The following is a 13,525-nucleotide window of genomic DNA, read 5'->3' as shown; positions in this document are numbered from 1 at the left end:
AATCAGAAATTCAAGTTGAGGTCCACCATCCTCCTCAACAATTAGATCAAAAGGACACAAAGAAAAAGAGGAACACAAAACCCTCTTGACGAAGGATGTTGTTCAGATGGCGCTCGCGTCGTGGTGTGGGTGGTGTGGCGATGGGGGTTTGGCTAGGGCCTTTGTATCGGCCCATCCCTTTGACGAAGGAATTAACTAAATGGAAGACAACCTGTGAATAGTGGATTTCACGCGCCTTTGCTTTATACACGACACCCAAAAGGTGCTTGCGCGAGGGTTGTAACCTCAGCATTCCATGCTTTTATCTTTCTCTGGTATAATTGGAAGGTTTTATCAGAAAAGATATACAAGAAGGACTTTTCACCGGGCGCCACAGGTCGACCCAGAAAACCCTCTATATCAAGATCCTCTCTAGAGATACCACCAGGAAATATTGTTAGATCAAATATTGCCAATGGGAAGACTTCATCTAAGGTGTCTTCCCAAAAATAAATCATAGTTTTTTGCTCCATTCTGCAATGGAATTGCCAGGGTTTAAGGGCGAAATATGAACAACTTAGCTCTTCATACGTGAGCACTCCCCTATAACAGTATGACTACAAGAAAGCAAGCTCGATGCTAATACTCCTTGTCCTCGAGAGTACGTTAGCTATAGGACACCATATGATCAACGATCAGGGAGCCACGGGGGAAGTCTTATATACGTTCGTCGAGATGTTCCCCAAATATCCTTGTCTATCTGTACCCCTCTGCAGGCAGTGGTTGTAAAGATTGATATAGGGAGAAAATACACAATCTGTTCTCTTTACTTGCCACCAAATTATAACATCTTATATGATAATATAGTAGAGGTGATTAAACAACTCCCACAACCTTTTCTCTTACTAGGAGATCTTAATAGTAGACATCCTTTATGGGGTGATGTTTTGGCAAACGCAAGGGGTGATATTATATCATCAGCTTTGGAGAATGAAGATGTCGGGTTCCTTAATACAGGAGAGCCCACACATTTTCATGTTCAGACAGGTACCTTGTCCTGCATTGACCTATCAGTTGCAAGCTCTAACTGTCTTCTCGATTCTAATTGGAGAACATTAGATGATTGGCATACTAGTGATCTTGCACCAATCATTATAAACACCAACAATGGTCCACCTTTACAGAGATCGCCTCGATGGAATCTTGATAAGGCGGACTGGAATAGATTTCGGGAGTTAAGTGAAATTGAAGGAAATGCAGAACAGTTTGAAAGTGTTGATGATGCCATAGACTTACTTAATGAACTCTTCACACAGCAGGAGTGAATTCCATTCCCTAAACAATTGGGATATTCAGACGACGACCAGTCCCCTGGTGGTCATCAGAACTAACTGCCCTGCAAAGAGCCACAAGAAAGTCTTTAACTCGATTGCGCATGCGCCATACTGAGGAGAATTTAGTCATATACAAGAAATGTAGAGCACAGTTCCGTCGTGCCATGAAAGAAGCTAGGCGCCAGTCTTGGATGTCATTTGTTTCCTCCATTAACAGTAGAACACCAACTTCATCTGTGTGGAGTTAAGTCAAAAATATAGCAGGCAAATTCACTCCAAACCCACCACCAGTGTTAAAGGTAAATGGCCAGTATATGACTGGAGCAACCGAAGTTAGCAATGCCCTGGCTGACCATTTTTCAAATGTATCATGCAAGTGTGAAGCAGCTCCTGGTCACCAGTATAGGAGCATTGAAGAAAAGAAAGTTTTAAACTTCGCAACAAGAAAGCAAGAGTCATACAATTCTCCTTTTACTGAAAGAGAATTTGATTCTGCTCTTGCTACTTGTAACGATACAGCCCCTGGACCCGATGGAATTCCATATGCAATGATTAAACATGTACCTTTTAATACAAAGTTATTTATTTTAAGCATTTTTAATAGAATATGGCATGATCATAGTTATCCAAGTGTTTGGGAACTAGCCATTATTTTAGCCTTTTTAAAACCTGGTAAGGACAAGTTTTTAGCAGCAAATTATAGGCCAATTGCATTAACAACTTGTTTGTGCAAAATCATGGAGAAGATGGTCAATGTAAGACTGATGTGGTACCTTGAAAAGAAGGGTATTTTATCACCCATTCAATGTGGACTCTGAAAAATGCACTCAACGACTGATGTGCTGATACGACTTGAGGCCTCCATTTGTGAAGCGTTTGCTTCCTAACAGCACCATGTGACAGTCTTTTTTGATCTGGAAAAGGGATATGATTTTGTCATTTCTTTCACATAGAGTTTTCCAAGTGAGAGTTGGGGAAGCTCTATCACAGAGTAAATGCCAGGAAGGAGGAGTTCCTCAGGGGAGAGTGCTGAGTGTAACCCTTTTTGCACTGGCAATTAATGGGATATCGTCAGTCATTCCCCGGGCTTTTCTCGCAACATTATTTGTGGATGATCTCTGCATATCATTTGCTGGAGCTAGAATGGAAATGGATGAGAGAAAAATACAACCCTCTAATGAAAAAATTATCCATTGGGCCGATATGAATGGATTTAAGTTTTCGACAAGTAAAACTACAATTGTCCATTTCTGTCGTATCCGGGGAGTACATCCAGACCCGGATATATACATCAAAGGTCAATGGATCCCATGTGCAAGTTGAAGCTAAATTTTTAGGGTTGATATTCGATTGTAGGCTTACATGGGTTTCTTACTTAAAAGCATTAAAAGCTAAATGTGTTGAAGCTATGAATCTTTTAAAAGTATTGTCCCATACATCGTGGGGGCCAGACCGCAATACTATTTTAAAATTATACAAAGCCTCGATTTTTTAAAAAATCAGTTATGGATGCGAAATATACTCCTCAGCCACCCCAAGCCGGTTAAAAATATTAGATTCTATACATCATGCTAGTATTAGATTGTCCACTGGAGCCTTTAGAACCTCACCTATCACAAGTCTCCTTGTTGATGTTGGGGAGTTTCCTCTAGACCTTTACCGAATGTGGTCTATTATTCGGTATTGGTTTAGATTGCAAAGACTTCCTAATTCTTCAGCCTTTCAGACTGCAAGCCTTGTAAGGTACTCAACATACTTTGAGTTGCACCCAAAATCTCCTCAACCTTTTGGGTTTCGGGTGAAACAATTATTAAACAATCTGGATATAATCAGAATTAAGGTGCTTCCATTCAAGGTATCATCATCGCCTCCATGGAAATTACCTGGTGTATTTTTTTGTAATTACTTTATTGGAGTTGAAAAGAATATGATTGACTTAGAATCCAGGTCTCTTTTTATGGAACATGTTGCTGAACATAGGGGATTGACTTTTATATATACTGATGGCTCCAAATCTGATGCTGGTGTTGGATTTGGAGTACATAGTAATGATTTTAATTGTAGAGGCGCACTTCCTGTAACAGCTTCCATATATACTGCCAAACTGTATGGCATACTAACCGCTATTGAGAAAATAGCGTTGGAAAAGGAGGGTAATTTTACAATTTTTAGTGATGCAATGAGTGTCCTTCAAGCTTTAGAAGTTTTTAATTCTAGCAACCCTCTAGTTTTAAAGATTTTAGAATGGCTTTTTGTTATTGGACGGTGAGGTATAACAGTTCGATTTTGTTGGGTTCCAATACATGTAGGTGTGTGTGGGAATGAGGAGGCAGATTTACTGGCGAAGAATGCGGCATCCGAGTTGCTACCAAGGAGGTATCCCATTCCCTGTAATGATTTCCTACCTTACATCAAGAAATTGGTTTGTAATAAATGGCAACAGCACTGGGATAGTCTAGATGGCAATAAAATGAGGGAAGTAACAAATATCATATCACCTTGGAGGTATAACATAATACCCCGAAAATGGAAGACGATTCTTTGTCGTCTCCGTATTGGTCACACACGGTTGACACACGAGTTTCTGCTGAAGGGCCAACACCAACCGTATTGCGAGGACTGTTTAGTACCTTTAACAGCGAGGCATTTGTTGACCGAATGCTCTAATTTTACTAACCTAAGAAATGGATATCTGTTTGAGGCAAGAGGTGAGGATGGCAGGTTCATCCTTGCCAAGATTCTGGGACATGATGTGTCCTACTATGCGAGTGGAATTTTTAGATTTATTTCAGAAGCAGGTCTTTTGAAAACTATTTAATTATTATAATGACTTCTTAACTTTTATGGTTTTAATTGAATTCTTTTATTTTTCATATATAATAAATGCTATCGGCATCAATGACCTTAGATGTCAGGATGCCAGAAAAATTTCAATCAATCAATCAATCATCGCGCTATGGTTGTGCTAAAGTATGTGCATGTTGCTTCAGAACATGAAGCTACGTCGTGATCATACCCCTTGGCTTTTTCCTGCCACTCCTGCTTGAATGAGGATGTACGGGTGGGGACACATGATTGGAGGGCTTGTCCATGTAATATGTGGTGGAGAATGGCCAGCATAGTTAGTATTCCATGTCTCGAACAAGACTTTGCCGATGAACCCTGAAGGTGCTACTTTTAGGATAAAATCCTTGTCATTTTTCACAGCTGCCTCGGCATGGCTGTTACTTTGTAAAGGGGTGTGGACATCACATGTTGAATACAGTACCCCAGCAACTTAGATAGTTCTTGAATTCAGAGCTGGTAAACTGAAGTCCACCATCTGTCGTCGGCCTTACTGGAACACCTAAGTTTTGGAAGATGTGACTGAAGTCTAATTACTGCTGCTGTTGTATTAGAACCAAATTTGACTACTAATGGCCGTCCAGACAGCCTGTGTACATACACCAGGAAAGATCTACCAGCAACGCAGAAGAAATCATCAGGCACTGATTCAAAAGGACGAAAGAGGGACTCATTGCAATAAAAGTGGTTCCTGCTGTTGGCTTGGTTGCAGTATCTGACATGGCTGGAAAGCAAGTACAGTATTTGCTATATCTGGCTAATATACAGTTTGTTTAGCCCAACAGTTTGTTGTCTCCATGCCACCATGACTGTCATGAAGGCGTATTAAAATGTTGCGTTGCATAGCTGAAAAAACCACCACCAGGGTACCATACAGGACGAGGATGTCATAGGTATATAAATCCTCCCTTGATCTTAGCAGTGACTATGAAATCCATGGGTAACATTATAGGGAATAATTGTGTGTCGTCATCATGTAGTGCAGTGTGAATTTCATCCAAGATAAGATCTTGCGTAGTTGATGTTTTCACGTCTGAAATTGTATCCAGGGTATTGGCTACTACACTTCTGATTAAAAGATGGGATTCACTATTTATCATATCTTTGGGCAGCTCATGGGAATACGAAAGGGCATTGGGGATGCAATGTTCCTTGCCTTTATACCACACTGCAGTAAAGATATAGGATGAAGCTTTCTCTCTCAGACTGTAAAGACCTGACCCAGGAGGGGAGCGAAGTAGACACGGGTAAAATTCAAAGTGTATTTATTGGTTCTCTCTGACAGTCTTGTGTATGGCTCTTGAGAGCGGTTAGGTACTACAACACCACCTCTGTCTCCAATGCCTCTTTGAGAAAAAAGAATGTGTTTTCTCAGTACTCTTCAAACACTTATTCCTAATCTATAAATGTACAAACATTATACATACATGTATCAATGAAAAGAAGAAAACATGAGGAACATGATGACGTACATTTCAAATGAAATATTGTAATAGTTAAGACAGCAGAAAAAGAATTAATTACTCAGCCCTCTTTACTTTATTAATTGTTGCTTAAATAACTTAGACACATTACATAGTGTACTTTGTGAGTATACCTGACGGAAAGATAATTTCTTTCTCTCTATGAACAATACATGATAATATCTGTACAAGTGTTCATTTGATAAGAAATAAGCATTAAAATATATTGAGGAAACACAACCTCAGTTTCTTGGAAGATCGGGTGCTTAACATTCGTCCCCTACAAAACGTTGATGTGTATTTTCTACTGCATCCAGTGTACATGTACACTAAATGTATTTAAGATGGGTACCAGGCATCTGTGGTCAGTCACCAATGTGAAATGGGTTAATCCAATGAAGTAATGGCGACATTTAGCCATAGCCCGGACTGAAGCTAAACATTCCAACACAATCAGAGCCCATGTACTGTAGTTTCTGCGGCAGCCAAGAATCGTGAACCACACTGGAACAAACATTATCAGTCTTCCCCATGCTCTTGTAGAATGGCAGTATCCTAAATTGCATTAAGCAAGAGATGTCCATTTGTAGTTTGGTAGGACAGGTTGGGTTAAAATGAGCTAGCGCACATGGCTGAGAGAGCGCCGTTTTAACTACGGCAAAGACAGCATCATTATCTGCTGTCTACATGAAGGATAGCTTGTGGCTCATCAGTGGTCAAATTGGATCTTCTACAGCCGTGAGATCGGTGAACATTTTAAACTGGTTAGTAAGGCCAATAAATTACCTTAAATCTGTTAGATTTGCTGGCTTTTCAAACTCAGATATAGCTCAAACCCCCTCCTTGTTAGCAGTAATGCCATCTTCAGATAGTTTGTATCCACAAAAGGACTGGGTGGGGCTAGCAATAAGAATTTTTTCTGGATTTAAACTAATACCATGAGTTCTACAATGTGATAAAAATTTATTGACCCTACATAAGAATAATAATCCATATCTTGGATGCTGGTCCTTGCAGGGTAAATGACATTTCTGGGGCGGCCCCCTCCCATTGATCGAAGGGATTATCTAAATGGAAGACAACCTGTGAATAGTGGTTTTTTCGCACGCCTTTGTTTAATACACGACACCTACAAGGTGTCCGCGCGAGGGTTGTAACCTCTGCATTCCATGCTTTTATCTTTCTCTAGTATATTTGGAAGATTTATATTAGGAAAGGTATAAGGAAGGACCTTTCTCACCGGGCGTCACAGGCCTCTTCCCAGAAATAGATTTTTCCTTCGTCAAAATCCCTTTATCACTTGTGATGGCAGGACAAGGGTCTGCAATGTTTTGGGAATGACAACTTATTTGTAAATTGGTGGAAATGAGAGCTAGGTATCCAATTGTATTCAATTTTGTCTGCTAGAATACATGACCCCACAAACCACTAATGCAGTTTTTAACCTTGGGTGTGTCCCATACGTGGACACGAGTAGTTTTAAGGGGGAAAGCGAGTCTGTAAAAAAAGTTATTTACTTTTTATTATATAAAAGTTGGTTAATACACAATGGCCCTAACAAAGTATTCCATTCTAACTAGTTTGGATTCACATATCTTTATGAAGCTGCATTTCCCCTAGCCGTCGCTGTCAAAACCAACTACAGAAACAGGCTGAACGTTGAAGGGGACTTACGATTGGCACGATTGTGTACTTCATCATCTCCTCCTACGCCTAGTGACACAAAGGGCCTCGGTTAGATTTCGCCAGTCATATCTATCTTGAGTTTTTAAATCAGTACTTCGCCGTTCATCATCTCCTACTTCGTTTCATAGTCCTCAGCCATGTAGGCCTGGGTCTTCCAACTCTTATAGTGCTTTGTGGAGCCCAGTTGAAAGTCTGGTGAACTAATCTCTTTGAGTGTGAAGAGTATGCCCAAACTATTTCCATCTACCCCTATCACGATCTCAGCCACATATGGCACTTGTTTACCTACTGTATATTATTTTTATAGAAGTCATGCTTAATAGAATGGCAAAAAGCAAGCATATACTTCCTCTTTTCAATAAAAGTTGGGTGAAATTTCAACTATTAGTCTGGAAATGCAAGGGAGTTGTGGATGGAAGAACCAACCACTAAAGATGATGTGATATTTTCACTGCCACATCCATCTTTGGTGGTTTGAGAACCCACTGCTCGAATGGTATTTGATGGTATGAAACAATTTGACAAATTAGAAGTGAAACAATTTGACAATTTAGCAAATATTTTGATATGGTACAAAGAGTAACACATGCTTCCTTGCTAAATTTGTTAATCATGAGTAATTTGCTTGGTGTGTAAATATCCATCTAACAGGTCTTGTCCTGAAATTTATACAATAAAGTATGTAGTTTCTCCAACCTTTCTGATACATTCCATATTACAGTGAGCACCATCATGGTGACAGGAATAAGGTTGCTACAACTTTGCCCAAACTTCTTGACTATTTTTAGTCCTATGAGACAGTGTACAGTATTTAAATAATGTAATACAAAAGCTGAGGCACAGTCTTAGCAATACTCTCAGATGTTTGGCATTTAGATATCCTTCTAAAATTTTAGTTTATGTATATTTGAAGCTGCCTACAAATTAACATTTTATAAAGTGTTTGTCTATTATTACTAATATTGGATGATTTTCAGACCTTGGTGTTGTATCTCAGGAACTGTTCTGGTATTGGAACTGATGAAATACTGTACTTTAAACTGGTTTATGAAATTATATGGTCTCTGATGCATTTAATACTCAACTAGGCTATAGCCCAAGAATCTACTTGCTGTGCTCCAGAAGAGTAAGTGGAAAACTCCAAAGATAAAGTCCCTATCGCAGGAGTCAATGCTCATAGGTGGCAAAGAGGGGTTGAGGTCACCTGGCTGTTCTCATGTGTAAAAAAAGAGCTTCGGCGTAAGCAAGTTCAGTGGCCGGAACCTCTAAAACTGATGAATAGAGCTCCTGAAGGAAAGACCTGTATGCTTCTCTAGGGAAAGTAAGGAAGTTTTATGCCTTTGGAACTTGCTCTTAAAAGAGAAGAGATCCCGCCCCTATTCATAAATTATGTATTCTGCCATATGAGGATAATGTCAAATTTCTTGAGGTAATTGGTGACAAAAAAATTACCGTTGGTCCCCATATAAATGACCTATCAAGATTTAAGTAACTGAACATCCTGAAAGTTATTGCATTTTTGATTGGGGTGCTGATAATTTTGCTTAGAATGTATACATCTCTGTATCTGAGCAAGTTAGACTGTGATGAATTTATGGGTCAGCTACTAAGACTGCTGGGAAAACTTGTTGTCTACAACGTAAGGCTCTGCGCTTGCACTGATTGATAGTCTGTATGTGGATTCTGCCATGTCTCCCCTTTCCACATGCAGAGAGGAATTTGAGGTTTTAGCTTGGTCTGGCACTATGAAGAGCAATCCTAATAGTATGCATGTCAAGGCTCCTTTAGATTGAGTTCCTAACAGATCTAGTGCTAAAGCCTTTGAAAGTACAACTGAAAAATGAAGCCTGATAAATTGGTTTAACAAGCACAGATAGCAGAGGTAGGATACCTCAAGTCTCCCCCTTGGTGTAATCCACCTGTTAAAGTGTGTTTTACGGCAGGAGGGAAAAATTCCTTACTCAGTAAGGTAATGAAAGGTGGATTCTTGAATCAATGCCGCTCAACATCATGGGAAAGATGTTTTTATAAATGGTTCCTAACACATCTAGTGCCAAAGCCTTTTAAAGTACAACTGAAAAATTAAGCCAGAGAAAGATTTAACAGCACAGATAGGAAATACTGGAAAGGAAGAGGCAGAGAGTTCTGGTGGTGGTGTACTAGACAATGAAAAAGGCTGGTTCCATTAGATATGTTTTTACAGAGATTTCTCATTTTAGAATTATACACTTAGTCTTTTCATGTGGACCACAAACTCTTTAGTTTATATAGCAGAATTATTTTCATATTAATTGACTAAAAGTATAAATCTATCCAAGCTAAGCGTATTCTAGTTCAATCATGTTTTCTCAGTAATAACGGTACATAATGATAATACAGTAGTAATAATGGTTATTGATAATAGGTATAGTAGTTAAGAAAGGGTAATACTGTAATAGTAGTAGTAATGACAGTTTAGATAATTTATTAAGCATTACATTAAGGTAAATAAATATCTTGTAATATTCATGTAAAATTTACATTTAAGGTTCCTAGTAATCAGTTTACACACAGTTGTTTAAAGTTAACAAAATTGTACCGGTACTGATTCACCACTTCCTTTCAGGTTAATGGAGATGCAACAAATGGATTGGAACCTAAGAAAAATAAGAATAATTCAGGACCTTTGTTTCATCCTTGAATGCAAGACAAAAGAGGTTTGCAAGTTGTCACAGAAAACTAGCCAAGAGGGTTGCAAGTTGTCGCAGGAACCTAGCCAAGAGGGTTGCAAGTTGTCACAGAAAACAAAATGAAAAGACGAGGGTTGCAAAGTGTCACATAAAACAAAGCAAGAAAACAAGACGAGGATTGCAAGTTGTCACAAAAAAACAAGACGAGGATTGCGAGTTCAGACACAAAACAAAAGAGTGGTTTTCATCTTTTAAGAGTCATAAAATTTTTTAAGACATACATGTATAATATGTGATTATTTCATGTACAGTATGGGTTTTTATATTCATCAGTTTTTTATTATTTTTTTCATCAATTTCATTGTAAATAATCCATTTTATACCATCCCAAGTGTTTCGTGCCAGCTCTGTCAAAGTTTTTGATAAATCAACGATTATAATATTTACGCCTAATTGGAACAAACTTTTAAAACACACATCTAGAATTTTCTGTGCAGAAGTTTCAAGTAATTTGTTTCAATTATACAAAGTAAAAAGTAGAAAATTGGTGTGTATACCGTGTAGATGTAAAGGGCTTAATCGCCTCGGTTTGTCCCTACAAAACCATTAATTATGGTATACCCAACTTCCATGTAATGGAACTTAGCCGCACCATTCTGTCCAGCTCAAGAATGAAATTAGCGCAACTATGTATCTCCATCATTCACCAAAGTTTCTCTCGGTGTCACATTTCCTTGCGACTTTGTGACATCAACGTAACATCTGTTACCTTTTCCTTTATTTGTGAATTGCTCCATTCGATATGCGTTTTCATCCTTGTCATTGTATTCATATAATTTTTAAACATAGAACTTACCCGGTGGTTATATAAGAATGGTTAAAGTCACGGGATGCCCGGCAGAAATTCAAAACTCGCGGCAATCACAGATATGCCAGGTGTATACTAGCACCCTCGCGGTAGACAGGCCGAACTATTCAAACCAATTCAGACCACCTCTACCGCCATTGCTGGCTGGAACGATTGGAATTCACTCGCAACTTACTTTGATTTGGACGGTTTATTTGGTGATGTACACTGTCTTTTGGTTTTGGGCTTTCGCTTTAGTGATTTCTCTTTCATATTATCTAGAAATCTTTGTTGTTTTGGGTTTATTTAGTTAGTTTTGACCCTTGTTTTAGTTTTGATCTCTCTCGTAACTCTTCAAAATGGCCAACCCCTCCCCTGTATATAGGAAGTGTATTAAAGGATGTCATACTCGTCTTCCTAAAGCTTCTATTGATCCTAATACGATTTGTGTAAAATGTAGGGGTAAAACTTGTACTTTTGGGGATTGGTGCGAAGAATGTTTTTCTTTGACCGAAAGTGAGTGGTTAGCTTATGAGCGCTATACGCAGAGACTAGAGAGAGACAGAATTAGATGCAGTTCTTCTCGTTCTGTAGAATTGCCTGTATCCAATGTCATTGATCCTAATCCTTCCCTCGTAGTGGTAGATCAGGAACCGAAGGAACCTACGATGAAGGATATGTTGTCCGCGATTCAAGCTCTCGGCGTACGAGTTGAATCGTTAGCGGCGGACAAGAACCAAATTATGTCCGAGATTAATTTGCTTAAAAGTTGTCGCACAGGCGACCTATCAAGTGCGAAAAGTTCGGCTAATGTGTTCAGTGTTGTGGAGGGTGCGTCTGCGCGATCCTGTCGTTCTCCTAGCCTAAGACCTCTTTCAAGCTCCCGAACCCATGGGAGAAGTTACGTCGAACGGCGAAAGGGAACGAGAGGCGTCATCAATCGCGCATACGTCCCCTCGAGCGTTCCTGCTGTCGTATCACAGGTCGCTCACCCTCACCATAGGAAAGGTGAGGTTAGTGCATTATCGCCATCTTCGGATGACGTCTCGCGTGACGAGGTCTGGCGTCAAGCCTCTAGACCTCTTAAGAGAAAAGCGCAGGCAGTGGAACAGCGGCACGATTCTCCTCCGCAACAACCAGGCTGTAACCATTGGGATACACCCGAGCGTTTTCAGTCCCTTGGCGAGTGTTCGCCTGCGAAACGCTCTGACGTGGGTTCTGAAATGGATAAAGGTTTAGTGCAGTCAGATTCGGAGCTGATCCCTGGTTCTGGTGTTACAGTTCATGCACCGCCGCTTCCATCAGACTGGTGTTTGTCTCCCGAAAGTGGGGAGCGATTTGGAAGCGATGAGGAAGGCGAATTCGCATTGGAAGAGGCGGCACGCGTGTCGCCTAAGGGTGATCCCAAATGGTCTATGCTGTTGGGCATGAAGCAGCAACTCTCGTCGCTTATGCAATCTTATCGACCTGCTGTTGGCAGTGCGGTTGGGTGTCAGTCTTCCGTTTTAGACCCGTTGTCGCCCAGGCGGCCTGTTGTCTCCGGTACTGACTCGTTGTCGCACAGGCAATCTCCTAGCCGCAGTGTTCAACGGCAGGTTGAGGTGGATGCGTCTCGTCAGGGATCTGCTTCTTAACATAAATTGATCGCTCATACCGCCAAACGTCAGTCTTCCAAACGCGACGACGTTCTCGCCAAACAGCGGAGCGGGCCGCTAAGCGGCAGGACGGAAGCGGACGCGATATGGAGCGTCGGCGTCAGGCAGACGTTACGTGACAGTCAACCCATGACACTGCGGAGCATCTGCGTCAGCGTCGGCCAGACGCTATGCGTCAGCATGACGGCATACGTCAGTCAACCCATGACACCACGGAGCGTCAGCGTCAGCGTCAGTCAGACGTTACGCGTCAGTCAACCCATGACACTGCGGAACGTCAGCCAGACGATACGCGTCAGTCAACCCATGACACTGCGGAACGTCAGCCAGACGCTACGCGTCAGTCAACCCATGACACCGCACGTCAGTCTGCCCACGACGACACGCCAGTCAACCCATGACTCCACGCGTCCGCCAATCCATGACGCCACAGGTCAGTCGACCCTTGTCGCCTCGCGTCAGTTGGATGCTATTCCACAAACCGAACGTGACAACAAACGCAAGGCTAGTGAACATCAGACAGATGGGAATATTGAACAGCGCAAGCGCGCCCAGTTCAGCACTGACGCGTCTGCACAGGAACGTCGCCTCTCTGAACAAGGCACTGCTGCGACGGCTGAATTTTCGGAAGAGGAGCCGGATGAGGTTTTCTCCCCTGATGAACCATTGGACGATATCTCGGAGGGAGAAGAGGATAAACCGCCTCAACATTCGGTGGACCTCAAAAGTTAATGCTGGTCTTTACAGAGTTATTCCCAGACCATTTTACTCCTGTAGCTCCGCGTTCTCCGCCTTCTGAATTTACCCTTGGTAAAGCAGCAAGAGTGTCTATGTTCATGAAGATGGTACTCTCTCGCTCCTCTAAGAAAGCGTTAAAGATGATGGGATTGTGGATGGATTCGAAGAAACCTCTTGGCAAGACGTGTTTCGCTTTTCCTCCTGCCAAACTAGCCTCCAAGTCTAGTGTTTGGTATGAGACAGGAGAGGTCTTAGGCTTGGGAGTTCCTGCCTCTGCCCAGGTAGATTTCTCGAGCCTAGTAGACTCTTC

At 41.2% G+C, this 13,525-nt stretch overlaps 1 protein-coding gene across 1 annotated transcript in view; it reads left to right on the top strand.

The window, feature by feature from the left end:
- LOC137620359 (uncharacterized) overlaps positions 1-12,567 on the top strand; it is a 37,103-nt gene extending 24,536 nt beyond the window's left edge. The window contains exon 3 of the mRNA XM_068350588.1: positions 9,912-12,567. Coding sequence (XP_068206689.1) covers positions 11,182-12,456 — 1,275 coding nt within the window. The 5' untranslated portion in view covers positions 9,912-11,181 and the 3' untranslated portion in view covers positions 12,457-12,567. The remainder of the gene's footprint in view (positions 1-9,911) is intronic.
- Positions 12,568-13,525: the final 958 nt, after the last annotated feature.

Source organism: Palaemon carinicauda, chromosome 26 (genome assembly GCF_036898095.1).
Source record: "Palaemon carinicauda isolate YSFRI2023 chromosome 26, ASM3689809v2, whole genome shotgun sequence".
Classification (NCBI taxonomy): domain Eukaryota; kingdom Metazoa; phylum Arthropoda; class Malacostraca; order Decapoda; family Palaemonidae; genus Palaemon; species Palaemon carinicauda.
Note: the sequence above shows the minus strand (reverse complement) of the source record. Positions and strands in the feature narration are given on the sequence as shown.